The sequence below is a fragment of the Amblyomma mixtum genome, chromosome 5 (genome assembly GCF_055824585.1).
Source record: "Amblyomma mixtum isolate Tamu chromosome 5, ASM5582458v1, whole genome shotgun sequence".
In the NCBI taxonomy this organism is placed as follows: Eukaryota; Metazoa; Arthropoda; class Arachnida; order Ixodida; family Ixodidae; genus Amblyomma; species Amblyomma mixtum.
In genome coordinates, this window is record NC_143016.1 from 6,415,218 (window position 1) to 6,431,026 (window position 15,809).

General features: G+C 47.7%; 1 protein-coding gene across 1 annotated transcript in view; it reads right to left on the reverse strand.

The window, feature by feature from the left end:
• The window catches only part of LOC149341223 (motile sperm domain-containing protein 2-like), a 58,924-nt gene that overhangs the window by 13,126 nt on the left and 29,989 nt on the right, over nucleotides 1–15,809 (reverse strand). Inside the window, exons 5-9 of the mRNA XM_089543167.1 lie at nucleotides 15,676–15,736; nucleotides 13,687–13,725; nucleotides 11,781–11,905; nucleotides 5,415–5,483; nucleotides 810–934 (exon numbers count right to left, since the gene is read on the reverse strand). Coding sequence (XP_089399293.1) covers nucleotides 810–934; nucleotides 5,415–5,483; nucleotides 11,781–11,905; nucleotides 13,687–13,725; nucleotides 15,676–15,736 — 419 coding nt within the window. The remainder of the gene's footprint in view (nucleotides 1–809; nucleotides 935–5,414; nucleotides 5,484–11,780; nucleotides 11,906–13,686; nucleotides 13,726–15,675; nucleotides 15,737–15,809) is intronic.

The following is a 15,809-nucleotide window of genomic DNA, read 5'->3' on the forward strand; positions in this document are numbered from 1 at the left end:
GGGTTCTTTAACGTGCACTGATATCGCACAGTACACGGGCCTCTAGAATTTCTCCTCCAAAGAAATTCTAGCCGCCGCGGCCGGGATCGAACCCGCGTCTTTTGGGTCAGCAGCCGAGCACCATAACCGCTGAGCCACCGCGGCGGCGAAGACACTTTGGAAGTTCTAAGGTGTGCTTGGTGAAAGCCTTGTGGTCAACCCACTGCCGCTTCCCCAAACCGCTTGGCGCGGAATCACTGGGCCGCTTCGGAGCCATGCGTCTCACTCACTCGACTGCAACGAGACGTCTGGCGAAGGAGCGGCGGTGCAGCTGCCACCGCCGACGCGCGCGCGCGCGCGCGCTCTTTCTACCGCTACTGTGTGACGTCATGGTTGCTATGCACAGCTGCGCCCCCAACCGGCACGCAGGTTGCTAAGGAGGGGAAGAGGTTGCGCTGCTGCGCGGAGGAGAGGCCACAGTTGGCACGATTCCAGCGCAAGGACGGACACCGCGAGCATGAGCCATTAAAGTCTTTCGCCTTAAAATTTATTTCGTTCGCCCAGTCCAGTACTCTATACAGCCACACGATTTCACCACTCCTCTCCCAGTGGGCCATGGACATACTGGTTAAGAAGCAGCATTAAGATATGCCAGAGTTGTTTCGTGGGTAGTGGGAGGTGGTGGAAGGGTTGAAGGGTACAGGTTATAAGAAAGGCCGTGCAAGCGTGGCATATTCATGGTTCTGAGCGAGACTACAACCGCAGCGCGTGTAAAGCAAAAGAAAACGCATAAGAGTCGAACTGCTGGGAGCACCGGTGAGCATACGCACTCGACTTTGATGAGAGCCACGTGGTGGTCGTCGGTGTCGGCGCTGCTCCGCACCGTGAACATGCCGAACCGACTCCTGTAGAACTCCTCGATCTCTGGCGTCCGGGGGATCCGCTCCCGAATCACCTGCGCACCAGCGGCGCCACACAGCGGTGCATATGAGAGGTGAGGCACTCGCCTCCTCAACGGTCTCTGGGCGGGCAGCCCGAGCGCGGCACCTCGTAGCATGGGCCCCGCACCACGACGCTCAGTCCGGAGAAGGAGATCTGCGCACGAGTCGGCGTTTCGCTGCTGTATGCTAAGCCCCCTCATATGCTCCCCTCGAATACAAGTTCTCTTCGGACGGTATGCTGTTCTAATTGTGTTAAATTGTGCGGGTATTCCCTTTGTCTCAATCTGCTCGGTACAAATGGCTGAGCTCTGCTTGCCAAGTTGTGCAAGAATACCAGGAATTTCCGAGCTACTTGACTGCAGCTTTTCACCTCAGGTTTCTTCATTCTTTTTTAATATAAATCAACTCACTCACCCGCTCACTGACTCAATCACATAAAGGTGCACTGAAGAGGAATCTGAGCTTGTCTTTTTGCCGCGGGAACTCGATCTACACGTTCCGAGCATTCTTAGAAACCTCGAATTACTGTCCAGTGCAGCCGATCTCCACAATTTAAATTGGATTAAACGTCCCGGCTCCCGCCTTTTTTTGAACTAGCCGTAGGCGGTAGGAGGAGTCAAGCAACCTTTCAGCCAATCCCATGGTGGTTTGCCGCTCTGCCATCGGCGGAGTGATACGTAGCGATCGGCGAAAGCAAAGAGTCCACGCGTATTTTTAATTCCGTGGGTCTAATTTGCGGCTACATAGCCTCTGACTGGATTTGTTTACTCACAAAAAGCTAGAAAACAAAATTAAAGCGAAAGCGAATGCGCCACGCGACTGCTTTAAAGGCACTCCACGTGTTAGTTGACTCCTGCCGTCTGCGGCGAGTTCAAAAAAGGCGGGAGCCGGCACGTATAATCCAATTTAAATTGTGGAAATCGGCCGCACACGACAATGATTCGAAGTTTCTAAGAATGCTCCGAACGTGTAGGTCGAGTTTCCGCGGCAAAAAGACGAGTTCGTATTCCTCTTCAGTGCACATTTAAACATGCTTCCTTAGTTGCCCAATTCCCTTACTAACTATTTCCGTTCGTAATTGCAACTTTTATTCTTACGCCCGCAACTCAAAAGTAGAAGCACCACTGCAAGATTTTCGCTTCCTTTTTCCCAAGTGTTCTCAACTCATCATGCAGACAGCCGTCGGTTAGCCAAACCACAACAAGAGGCGACTGCCATGGTCAGGAGAGGTGGCTTATATCCCACGGCTGCAAGGCGGTTTAAAAATTTCGCACTGCTCGGTGACTGTCTCCAAGACAGCAGCACCAGCCGCGTACAGGTTCAAGACTATATGTGACTTAGTTTAAATTCACCTCACGTTGGAAATGTCCGTTACCAAAGGGCCATCCCGCCCACTGTTGGATCCAGAAAAAAAAAAGAGTTTGGGAGAGGGGGAGGGGGGGGGATGTACGCGTGATTTATGAATGCAGAGTCACGGACACGTGCCTCTTGCGGCTCCAACCGGGCTACACGACAAGAGCCCAGTCTCGCGAGCGAAGGGCTGAAGAAAAACGACCTTGCTTTTCGTCCCACACTTCTCGTCTTGGTCTTTTTTCTGTACGGGCATACGACGAATGGACCAGACGCGAAGGAAGGCGTCGGTTCCAACTGCCGACTGCGCGATAATGCATTCCTCTTCGTTTTAGTTTGTCCAACATATGCACTCTTTGATCACCGATCTCCCGAACGAATACGAGAGGTGTTGAAAGAAAGCGCCAAACGTCAACTGCTTGCGTAGAGAGACGTGTGAAGTCACATGTGAAAAAAAAAAATCGAAATAGAAGCGTTTCGTTTCGCACGTTCTTTTTTTTATTTTATTTTTGTCGCACGCCTGTTCCCGCTCGCCGTGCCGCCTTGGACACTTCCTACGCGGGAGTGTGAAGACACCACTGACGCGTGTCGTGGCTGCCTCTTTTCTTTCTTTTTTTCTTTTGTACAGTTCTTGATCGGGGCGCCTTCTGCTGCGTGGCTCAATTTATTACAAATGTATTTCTGGATTCACTGTAGCTGGGTAAGAAAAGTAAAGCTGAAATGCATTTTCGTCATCAACTATCTCGCTATCTTTCATGCTGCTGTAAAACGCCAGCAGCAGGATGTCACTGCAAAGTGCATGAAGACATTTACTATCGGGACAGAGACAAACGTCTCGTAACTAGTTGCAGTACGTGTGCTGAGTTCGGCAAAAGCCTCCTCTTTCCTTCCTTTCAGCAAGCGTGATCCGCGCTTCAGTGATGCGGAAACCCCCCAAAAAATGGTCGCCTGGACATCAGTCGGCGTTTTGTATTTGCCGATCACTGCGATGCGCAGGACAGAAATAAATGTAATGCGAAACGACTCTGCCTCTGCGCTTTCTCCTGGTGGCGAAGTCGCGAAGCTCTTTGGCACGATCCTAAGCCATTCCTCATATGCCTAGGGCGTATTATGTGCGGACATACGATGTAAAATAATAATCGTACAACTATTCTGTATTTTTTAAGTGAATACGTGCTCTCATAGTGAATATATTTTACTGCGCTGCCTAAGTTCTTACGTGATCCCTGTCCGCTTTTCCACAGGTTGTTCTCCTAACAGGCTATATTCGGGACCTCCACCAGCATCGCGTATAATCAGGGGTGTGCGAATGCTCAAAATTACATGTAATAACAAAGTACGAAATAAAGCTAGTAATGTACACAAATAACACAACAAACAACGCAGAATAAAATATCCGCCTTATATTCGATTCGAAAAATGAATTTTTGAGAATTTCCGAATATTCGGCAGAGATCGAATACCGCGCCGACTTTCATAAATCTGATAGTTGCAAAAAGCATAACATCTGGTCCAATTAGGGGCAGATCGAGTTTAAAGAGGACAAAGGCGTCTTCTCCCTTTTCTTCACCATTTACCACATGGACAGATCGCATTCAGACGCTGCTAGGCTTGGACCTCGCGCGAAATTCCGCAAATGGGCTTTCCCACTTATCACACGTAATGAGAACATGATGGCCGACATGCTTAACGCCCACGGCACTCATCCTGTCGGCTTCCCAACTCTTCTAACGCCAACTTCGTCATCTAGTTTCGACCTACTCTGTTATGCGGCAAAGCCCACTTGCGGAATTTAGCATAGTGCTCAAGAAGGATGGCCGAGTCGAAGTGCCACGGGCAGGGCAGGCGGTCATGTAAAGATCCCGAGTATTGCATGGTGCATTGTAACTCGCACATCTTGGACATGCGCGTAACTGTAGGCGTGAAGTCAAAAGGAGGGCCCCTCTCGCAAGGCCCCAAAGTAGTTTCATATTTTCAGCGTTGAGCTTCGCTTACAGCCCTGGGCAACGGCGGCTATGAACAGATATTTGATTCTATATTCGCAGAAAGTTTTCCTTCGTATTCGTTTCGTATTCGAATATTTCCCTATTCGCACACCCCTACTTATCTCTGCAACATGTCTAATGGAGCACAAGTAAGCATATGCGCTCAGAAAAAAAAATGGCTGAGGCTTAGCTAAGGTTAAGCCTAGTCAGATGCGAAGCATATTGATGGCTAGGCTTGGTAATACATGGCTCTCCTTTTGTAGAACGTTGTCGCCGAGCCGCATATTGAGCACGCCGCTTCGCCAGACGTTCATCCCGCTCTTCATCGGTCTCTGTGGCACGCTGAAGCTTTCGCTTCTCGTTCAAATCAGCCCTGCTTCTAGGCGGCATCCCAACACCTGGCCGCCTCGTAAGTGCCCGGAGAGCGAGGCAAGCTCAGCTTTATACCGCTGCTGTAGCGTCACATGGTCAGCCGCCGCGCCGCTGATGTGGAGCCTCCACCGCCGCGGCCGATCGCGCGAGCCGGCAGCCCATCTCTCTTCTGCTGTGACGTCATGTTGTCACGTGGTGTCACGTGGTCACGCTAAAGGTCAATGGTAGCTCCACCGCCGCGCTCGACGGGCTGTAGTGTAGCTCTAGTAATATGCTTCGCATAAAAAAAAAAAACATGGCACACCGGAGAGCCATTTCGTACAATATGTAAAAGTTGTTACCCATGTCAATGCACTCAACGAAAGGCGTGACGCGTAGCAGCTCAGTAAAACAAAAAAAAAAACGAATTGGTCCGGGTGCCACGTTCTTCACTAGTTTGGGCTATAGTAGGCCTACGCTCATTTTGAATACGCGGCAAACAACGTATACAAACAACTACGGCGCCAGACTATGTCGTTCTAGTTCTTTTTGCACTTTTCGAGCCGCACATCCAAGAAGTAAGCACTTCGTTTTCGCCGCTTAAGATTATTACAAGCCATGAAAAGCCAAATCATTCCCAAAATACAGTCATTACAAGCATAAAAGCAAGGATCACACCCCAAAAGCGTGTGTTTTATGCTTCACACTTAAGCGCCCATTTCTTTCAGTATAGTTTTGGCAGACGGGGATTCTTTCATGCGTGTGTGTATGTGCGTGTATGCCGAAAAGCAACGAGGCCACTACTCACATCAAGGCTGGTGGTGTTGACAATGGCGTCCACATCATCCCACGTGTATTCCCGGAAGGGGAGCTTTTGCTGCAGGCAAGTTAAAGAAAAATTACAGTAATTTACCTTCGCGAATATAACCGTACGCGTTTCCACGCATTGTACACGCAATCAGAAATGGCACGATGTCGTACATACCGTCCTCGCCACCATGTTCCTCTTAATTTCCCACAGCAAACAGCCATAAACAATCTTATCAGAGTACCAAGAGGACTACGACATCAAGTCAGGCACAACTGATATCAAGCTAACTCAGCATTGCGCGCATGAAAATGAGCAGGAACGCTCGGTTCATGTCGACCGAAGTCGATGTAGACATAAGTTTTTACAGTCCTTTTTTTTTTCTTTCCAACACGGCTTATCTGCGCCGTTACCGCTGAACTCAAACCCTCCTTTTTTTTTGCCAAGTAAAAAAATATAGCAAACCAATAAAGTACAATTTGATTAAGCAAATCGACAGTGTGAGCCATCTACCCAGCGCAAGCGACATGAGAAGCACTGCAACAGTGAAAGGGTATTCGCGAGATTCGGAAGCGAAAGCAGCGTTAAACAGGTCCTGCAAAGCGAGCTGCAGGCGCTATGCTCACCGCTGTGCATCATGTACACCGCGTGCATCCCAAAACCCGAGCCGCCGCAGGCTTCCGCAAGGACCAATGACGCAATGATCAGAGGGTGTGCCACTCAGTTCTAAGACCACAAATCGCACACGGGTCCTGTTAGGTAAGTCGCGCGACGTGCATTCTGTACGCATGGAGGGCCTCGGAAGTCAAGCCACGCGTGAAATCGGCCACTGATCGCTTACCGAGTCTCATTCGAGTTCCCAAGATGGCGGCGACGGAGGCGCGCGCTTTGGGTCGGAACGCGCGGAAGCTAAACAGAGAAGAAAAAGGCGATGGAAATGATTTCTTCTTCTTCTTCTTCACCATATAAAAATGGCACATACCCACGCGGGGGGATTGGCCAAGGTACGGTGGTGAATGCCAGGGGGGGGGGGGGGGGGGGAAGTGGGAAAAAAGCGAAGTAAAATGGTGAATGTTTGAAATTAGAAAATATGTATGAATTGTTAAAAATTAATTAATAAACAAATTAGATATTCCAGGAATCAAATAAAATACGCTTTTTGGACATTCGGTGGAATTTTATATGGATTTAGCAGGGTAAACGACCAGTTGCAATGATGTAATCATGGAGGTAGCCGCAAATAGAGCTTAACGAGAAACCCGTGGCGCTCGCACCAAACGAGAGCAGAACGGCTAGAGACAAAGGGAGATCTAACCTCGAAAGAGGGATTTCCAAATACTGTTTTCTCTGAAATGCGAACCGCCGGCAAGAGAGGAGATAATGGTCAATTGTTTCAACTTCTCTGCATGTGCTACAAAGGTTTGTCGTAGCGAACCCGCATCTGCATAAGTACAAGTTGAGGTGGGGGATTCTGCATCGCAAAAGCGTCATGGACACTTCACACCGCCTTGTCCTACATGAACGGACATTCCATGGGAACTTTAAATGTTGAAAGTCCGCGGTATTCAGCAACGGATCACCCAAGCTGGCTGATATATGTTGGAATCGCTGGAAACGGGAGGTCTCCAACATAATAAGGTGCGGTACGGGATATATTACAGGGGCAGTGAGAGCTGACCTTGCCAATAAATCAGCCACCTCGTTGAAATAGATTCCCGAATGACCAGGTACCCAGACAAAGCGGACCTCCTTTACTGTGCGCGGAACAAAAAACCTAAGGGAACGCATCAATAGAGAGGAGCCGGAAGTTTGGAGAGAGATTAAAACTGAAAGGCAGTCTGCAAGGATAAGTACCCGTGCTACATGCGACGGAATTTTAAAAAGAGCCAAACCAAGTGCCAAAAACTCTGCAAAGAATACAGAAGTGTAATCCGGGATACGAACGGAATAGCTGAAATCCAGATCCTGTGAATATATCCCAATTGCCGCCGTCTCACAGCTCCCGGAAGCATCAGTGGAGAGAACAGCATGATGAGGAAAATGCTGTAAATGCTCAGCCAGAAGACCATTTAGGATGTTTGCGGGCATATGTTTTGCATGGGACGGAAAGATATGGTCGTAATAGAAGACGGGATCAGCCTGCATGTCAGCAACTCGTTGCAAGGAGGTCAGATCGACCTGAAGCGGGGCCAACAGGTTCTGCGTAAACCTAACTTGCGGGAGCTGATAACGTGGCCAATGAGAAGAGAAAAACAGGTGTGGGTGGGATAGGAAAATGGGAGTATTAACACCGGGGGCCGGGTCAAAGGACCTGAGGAAAGTATAGTCGCGCTCAATATGAGCTGCAACGTAAGAAGTATGGCAGGAGCTCAGTTCTTGAAGCAGTGCGAGCACAGTGGTGCTTGAAATAGATGCCATTAGGTGTCGTCCCAAAGAACAAAGTACACTGAATCTTTGTGCAAATTGGATGTTCTGGGTAATGTTGCATTGATTTACTATAAAGCAAAAAGCTCGGTTGGTTCGCATCGGGCGCGTTGCAAGTCATATTGAGCGCGACTGTACGCACTGTTAGTAGTTGGAAGCGGGAATACAGATCGGGAATACGGGCTTCCAGATAAAGGAGAGCATTGTAAGACGATCTTGGGAGCCCTAGGCATAGCCGTAGGGCCCGCCTTTCCAGTAAGGCTAAAGGCTGCAGCTTATAGTTTGCGCTGCCAGAGAACAAGACGCAACCGAACTCCAGAATTGGTCTCATATAAGCCTTATAGAGGAGAAGTAAGGTGTCGCGACGCATGCCAAAATTTTTATTGCCTACCCGTATCAGCCGGCCTAGAGCACGTTCGCCTTTAATAACATTATTTTTAATATGCTGGCGCCAGTCCAAACATGGGTCGTAAGTTACACCTAGGTATTTAACCGACTCCACCTGCGGAATTGGGGTGGAACGGTAGACTAGCGAGATGTACAAAGGGGTGTCTGGAGGAAATACCAGCACGCCACACTTGCTGACATTAAGTGATAGACTAATTTGGTCCAACCAATCTTCAAGAGCAAACAGGTATGCCTGCAAAGACTGGTAAAGAGCATGAATATTCTTTTCTGAGGCGAAAAAAGCTATGTCGTCTGTGTATACAAGCACTCTAATGTTGGGATGAATGGGAATGTCTCAAACCAATATGTTAAAAAGCAGCGGTGACAGAACAGATCCTTGTGGCACACCTCTGGATTGGACATAGGTATTAGAACAGAAAGATCCGTCTGTACAGAAGAACATCCTGTCTTTTAAAAATTCACAAATCCAGGCATAAATGTAGTGCGGTGGATGTAGCTGTGCAAGTTTGTTAAGAAGGACCGTGTGTTCCACGCTGTCATAAGCCTTAGCAACATCAAGTGTCACCAAGGCCGAAACTTCCCTCTTGCGCATTGAAAGTCTGATTCGGCTTTCTAGATCCACATGCGCGGTCCAAATGGAACAGCCGCGACGAAAGCCAATCTGCGCAGAGCTGAGGCCATTTACGGCATTAACATGTTTTGTGAGGCGACAATGTACTACTCTTTCGATCAACTTGACTAAATTTGAGGTTAAAGCAATTGGCCGTATATTGTCTAATTGAAATCCGTTCTCTGCATTCTTCAAAAGCAAAATTATTTTCGCAATCTTCCAACTCTGGAAATGATTTCCCCGTGAGTCTTCTTTCTTTTCTGTCGCCGCCACGCCTCTTCGCGCTAACCTTGAAATCTACGTCCTTTGATATACTACTATGTCTTTGTCTTACAAAATATAAAAATAATAAAAAACGGGTGGATTTTTTGGCAGCCGATTAAGAAGATAGAGGCAAAGCTAAAGTGTTTTCGATTTACTTTGAAATACAAGCGCCGCAATTTCTCTCTGCACATAAGTCAAGCCATCCTGTCTTTACAGTCGTGTTTTTTTTTTTTTTTGTTTTTTATGAGCAGACAAGTTTAAGAAAGGGAGGGGCTGATTATGATACACATGTCAAGGATGCCAACAGCCTCCGAAACCAAGGAAAGCACAGGAATGTTCTTAATTTGTGGTGTTGATCAATGTGGAATTAGTAGTCCAATTAGCCGAACGATAACTGATTAGAATGTAGAAATCCGAACCCGCTACCTCCAAATTTCAAGTACGGTGCTCCACCAACTGAGCTACGACGACGGCTGTCCAATCTTCTATTGTTGAAGGTTTTTTTAGTTTACTATTTTTAGTTTAAATCCAGCGTTTGTCCGTTCTTCACCTCTGTCTGATATATGGCCAAACTTTACCAACTATCCCAGGTTTGCACTTTACGTGCCACTTTGTTTATAGTCCTTTAAGCTTCGCTTCTATTGCAGTGATGGGGAAATCTGCTTACCTGGCATAAGCCAGATACAATGGAACCATAAATTTTCATATCAAGTGACAGTGCGCCCTGAATTCGCCAAGGCACCGACAAACAAAACAGCCGTCCATCGAAAGGCGACCGGCACTTTCTGTCCCCGCCGACCGCACAAAGGAGAGAATCTACCGCGAGATATCCATTTCCACGCCACCGGCGCACTACCAGCTTCGAGCCCCTGGATATCAATCTCCGCCTGAGCGCACGTGTTGTCTGCAGAAAAGCCAAACTGCAGAGACTGAGAAGACGATGAAAGCGGGAGAGCGATAGGAAAGAAGGGAAGGGGTAAAATGGCGGCAAAGTATGCACAGTAATGGACTCTGGCTCTCCGCTGCCTTTCTTCAGAAGAAAGATGAAGTGGTCGAATTCCTCACAGTTCCGCGGCTGACCGCGGCGAGTTCCCTTTGCCCGCGCTCCTGACGCGCACGAGGCCAAGGAGGCCGAAGACAGTGCAGGCCGCTGCAGCGCTTAATGGCTCTGGAGGGCACACATATATCACCGATGCGGCGGCAGCGGTTGGAGGCCGGTGTGAAACCGCCGATGATAAATCAATACCGGAAGCGCGAACTTGCGCTGAAAAGGCCAAAGCGAGGCCGACAACGAGTAAGCGCGAAAAGAAAACTCCGCTTGACGCGCGTGCTTCACTGCGTGGCACCATCGGAAAACAGCTCACCAGGGGCGCAAGGTGGACTGACGTACGTTCCTGCTGCCTTAACGTTCTTTTTTTTTTTTTTATCAGCGCTTACAGCGACCATAGTAAGACGGACGTTTGCTAGCAATAAGCGTGGGCTTAAACCAACTTTTCTAAGATTTACCATTCACCATTTGCAGATACAGCAATTTTTCTTATACACGTCTTGCTACGAATCAAACTTGACGTGGCCAGCCAGTCGCACGGACGCAATCACCTCATTTCAAAGGTCATCGTTTCCAGGACTGCGCCGTAAGGACAGACGCCGAAGTACAACGTTGCAGCTCCTCAACTCCTAGTTTTCTTCGATTCAAGATGAAGGGACTGGAGCTATCGCTCGGTGCAACGACCTCTAGCGCTTTCCTTCGTCTTGCATTACTTCGCCATTGTCACTGTGTTTTGAAATCGATTATCCATTCTTCATTTTAGGCAGTGACAGCTCATACGTGCGATCAATTTCCGATACACTCAGTGCCTCATGAATTAACCGCAAGCAAACACCTTAAAGAGAACATTGCCCCCGCGATAACCGTAAGCGATCGGGGCCTCGCATCACCCTTCACCGTAAAGCGACCTGAAGGGATGGCTTGATGCCCCCGCTTAAGGTCTAGTCAATAAATGCTTAAGTGCGACGGTGATGTAGCCTCAAAGTTCGGTTAGTTTTGGCGTTTCCACGCGGGGGTCCATGCTCGTGCCTGCATTCAAGCCAATGTGGTTTTAAAGAGGAACTGAAGATGGTTCAGAATTCGATTAGTTTAAGAGGGCCAAGTGTGTGAAAGATGCTGGTAAAACCTGCGAAATTGTTTTGCGCTAGCATTTGAAATAGTGGCGTAATCACCGAACAAAGCGGCGTCAGCGTTCAGGCTTCTCTGCAGCGCACAGCAACGATAATGGCGTCACGTACTACGGCGCTACGCTTCCAGTGAATGGTTGTTTCACGGAAGAAAACCAACGCCGTCGAAGATGAAGCTCACGAAGCATTGTTTGGCTGCATCGTACAACGCACAGCAGCATGCAGGCGAAAACAGCGGATATTCGAAATTTCGGTGACAGTGACGTCACTACGAGTTTCCCCGCATTGTTCAACGCAGTGAAGAGAAGCCTAAACATCGCGGTTTAAATCGCTGATTACGTCACCATTTTAAATGATTTTAAATGCTAGTGGGAAAAAACTTTGCATGCTTTACTTAGGAGCTTCATAGGTTAGAATTATTGAATAACCTCGAATTCTCTAAAAATCATTTCAGCTTCCCTTTAAGGGTGAAGGGAATAAATTACCGTGCCGCCCATGTACTCGGGCATATTCTCGGGAGATATGTAGTTGGTGATGGTGTTTCTGTCGACAAACTTGATGCGCTCCATACCCTCGGCTGGTAGCCAAGACTTGACCACTTTCCAAGCAGCTGTGGGTAATCAGGATGCAAGGGGAGGCGGAGCAAAGAAGAACAGCATGTGAGAACTTGGTTACCACACGCGAATATTTAGAAGGCCGGCTGGGTGGTGGTTACCTAATAAAGGAGTAATTACTCATTGACATCCATCCGTGCGCAGCCATACGGCTACAAAGGAAAGCTATACAGCTTTCTCAGAAACTTCGTAGTTAAAGAAAAATTCGTCCTGGCCCGGGGTTCGAACCTGGAACCACCGCTTCACTGGAGCAGTCGCTCTACCAATTAAAGGTGCAGTGAAGAGGAATTTGAACTCGTATTTTTGCCACGGGAACTCGATCTGCACGTTCCCAGCATTCTTAGAAACCTCTATTTATTGCCCTGTGCGGCCGATTTCCCTAATTAAATCGGATTAACGTCCGGCTCCCGCCTTTTTTTTTTTAATCCCCCGCATACTTTGAGAGGAGTCGACCAACGCATGGAATGCCTTTCATGCAGTCGCGTGGCGACTTTGCTTTCGCTTTTATTTTGTTTCTTTTAGGTTTTCGTGAATAAATAAGTCTAGTCAGAGACTACATAGCTGCAAATTAGGCCAACGGAAATAAAAATAGGCGTGGACTATTTGCTTTCGCCCATCACTACGTATCACTCCGCTGATGGCAGAGCGGCAAGCCGCCACGGGACTGGGTGAAAGGTTGGTCGACTCCTCCCATCATTTGCGGGGAATTAAAGAAAAAAAAGGCGGGAGCCCGAGGTTAATTCGATTTAAAATGGAGAAATCGGCCGCACATGGCAATAATTCGAAGTTTAGAAGAATGTTTGGAACGTGTAGATCGAGTTCCAGAGGTAAAAATACGAGTTCACATTCCTCTTCAGAGCACCTTTAAGCTAACCGCCACAGCAAGCTTATGGCAGGGCGAGGGCGAATTTATCTATAACTCGAAGTGGGAATTGTGTTTAGGGGAATCCCCCAAGGTGGAGTATATTTGTAATAAGGGAGTAATTACTCATTCCCATCCACCCGAGCGCAACCATACGGCTACAAAGGGAAGTTAAGGTGGTTATCTAATTAAACGCTCGCGAATATGCATGCTCAACGAGAGAATCAGGCGCTGATAAGAGAGCGCCGTTGAACCGTTGGATAGCTAATGCAACCCTCCATATAAGGTTGGTCACCTTCTTCAATACACGCCGTTTTCGTTCAGCGCCCTCAAATGAGCCGCGACCTTGATTAGAAGCATTGAATGAGGCGACAAAAACTACTGAAACACATTTAAAAAGCAGTAAGGCTGGCGAATCATGCAAGTGTGGGACTCGTATTCTTTCTAGTTGTGTCGCTACCCAGATTAGCCTTTAGGTACAGCGTTAAGGCTGTAGGTACTTATTGTTGTTCCCAGGGATTACAATTCGCTGTTTAGCTTTTCTCACCCTCTCTGGCGCCACGTTCTAAGAAGCTGCATGCACAACAAAGCCGCAGTTTTTAGCACAGCGCTACGTCTGTTCACAGATGCCTGAGAATCCGAACCTGAGCATCGTTAGCGACCAGCGCAGCTAGGACCCGCCTCAGCCCGCTACCTCATTCAGTGCCCCGTCAGACTGCCTCAAGAAAGACGCGTTCTTAAACGAGCATCGTATAAAAAAAAAAAAAACGCGCTTCATGTTGCCGTTCCTTCCCTCCTCCTCTTAAAGCCATGGATATCGGATCAAGTCCATTCTGACTTTGAGTCCATTATATGTAAGCACGAAAATGCAAGTTTTCGCCAGGCCGCACCAAAAGGAATAAAAAAGGCGCTTACTGTTGAATATCCAGGGCATGTCGTATACTATGATAAAACCTAAAAGAGAAAACAACAATACAAGGAACATATATCAGAAGTGGCACAAAGAATCGTTTTGCAAATCCAGCCTGGAACAGAAACATTTGAATGTATTCGTTGATATGACCGAGCGCTTGACATCTTCCAGGTAGTGTAAACAGCGACAATATCGTAATTTCAAAATAAAGCGTGTCTTCTTTTTATATCGAGAGAGAACTTGAAACACTGACGATATGGTCGTTCGAAGAATATGAAATAACTTCAGTGTTAGCCATGGTCGTTGCTTACTGAAGTCAACAACAACCATGATAAAGCACCCTGCCGGCATTAGCATCACTCAAAGCTCGAAACATAAGACCTGATTTATTAGTAAATCGCAAACTGTGAACGTCCAGTACGCTCCTCTCATCAGCCGGCCGAAATATCGTAGCAAGCAATATGTTTTTTTTTTTTTTTTTTTTTTACGAACGAAGGTTGCACATTTTTACATTTGGCCACCATCGAAAAGCGGTCGTCATGGCTGGGTGCCAAACCCGTGGCTTTACGCTCACTGGTAGAACGTCGTAGCGCTGAGCAAGTGTTGCAACTGCTATGATATGTGCGTCTCAAATGACAGGAAAAAAAAAAGAGAGAGAATGCAAATTCAAGCTAGGTGATCAATTGGGAGTGACAAATCGTCTTTTTTTTTTATTTTACAAGCATGAAGCGGACAATTTCTGTCACGTATTGAACAACAAGAGCAAAATTTTCAGTGTTCACGAAGTCAGGTCACACCTACGTGAAACGCTTGGCGTATTTTTTCTTTTAAACAGATTTCTCTTTCGAATCAAATCAAGAACGATACTGTTGTTTTATATCAATAATGCGTAGAGAACTAATTCTAACGGAAGAGAAGTAGGGGTACGCTTTTCTCTTGTGTTACCGGGTCAATGACAAGTTCTACGGAGAATTAAGCTAAGCAGCTGCAAACCTTTGCGTACTGGGTAACAACCCATCAAGAGGGTTGGTCATCATTACATCAAGTCTTGCCTGAGCTCTGAAATTTCTGAGTGCTTTTACGGCCCAAAGAATAGAAGTCGCAGTTCCTTCAAGAACTGGTTCGTTGCAACAAAGGTGTGAGGAATCGTGAACAGACGAGAACAAACGGGAAAACAGTCAACTTGCATGTTTCTATAAGTTACGTGAGTCAGACGTTGCAGTATAAGCGCTGCTCTCTTCTCTAAGTAAATTGTTAGCAGCTTCAGTACACGTCCTGTTGACTGCTTCTCTGTTTTTGCTCGTCTGCTCGAGCTGCCGGACCCACAAGCCCAAACCAAACATCTAATTCTTTTCTGGTTGGTTGGTTTATGGGGTTTAACGTCCCAAAGCGACTAAGGCTATGAGAGACGCCGTAGTGGAGGGCTCCGGAAATTTAGACCACCTGGGGTTCTTTAACGTGCACTGACATCGCACAGTACACGGGCCTCTAGAATTTCTCCTCCAAAGAAATTCAACCGCCGCGGCCGGGATCGAACCCGCGTCTTTCGGGTCAGCAGCCGAGCACAATTCTTTTCTCGAGAACCTGCGAATCAGAATGTGCACACAAGGACTGGGTCATACAATACAGGTGTAGGTAGCAAACCCAATAAGCTAAACTGCAAGAGCTTCGCTTTTATGGCACCAAATACGACCTCGCCGTTTCCGTTCCGACCTCCGCGGCGGCATTTTGGTGGAAGCGAAACGCAAAAAGGCCTATGTGCTTTTATTTCGGCGCAGTTTGAAGAACCTGAGAAAACTCCGAAGCAAGCCCTGCATTACGGTCGCATCCCTCATAGCCCATTTTTAGAACGTAGCAATTCGTTCACTAGCCCGCGCTGATGGCGACGAGGGTTTTAACTCCTTGTTAAGCTACACAGAACTGACTCAGGCGTTTGTTCAGAAGGTGTGAACGAACTAAATGTTGCCGGCATGTTGTGGCAGTGCACTCACCCAAGGCCCAGGGGTAGTACTCCTTGAACAGACTTATCAGGAATCCGATCAGCTCCATGTCCTGAATAAAACGACCAACCAGGGGACACGCCACAGTCACAAAACATGTCTCGTGCGGTCGTAGAAAGGGGGAT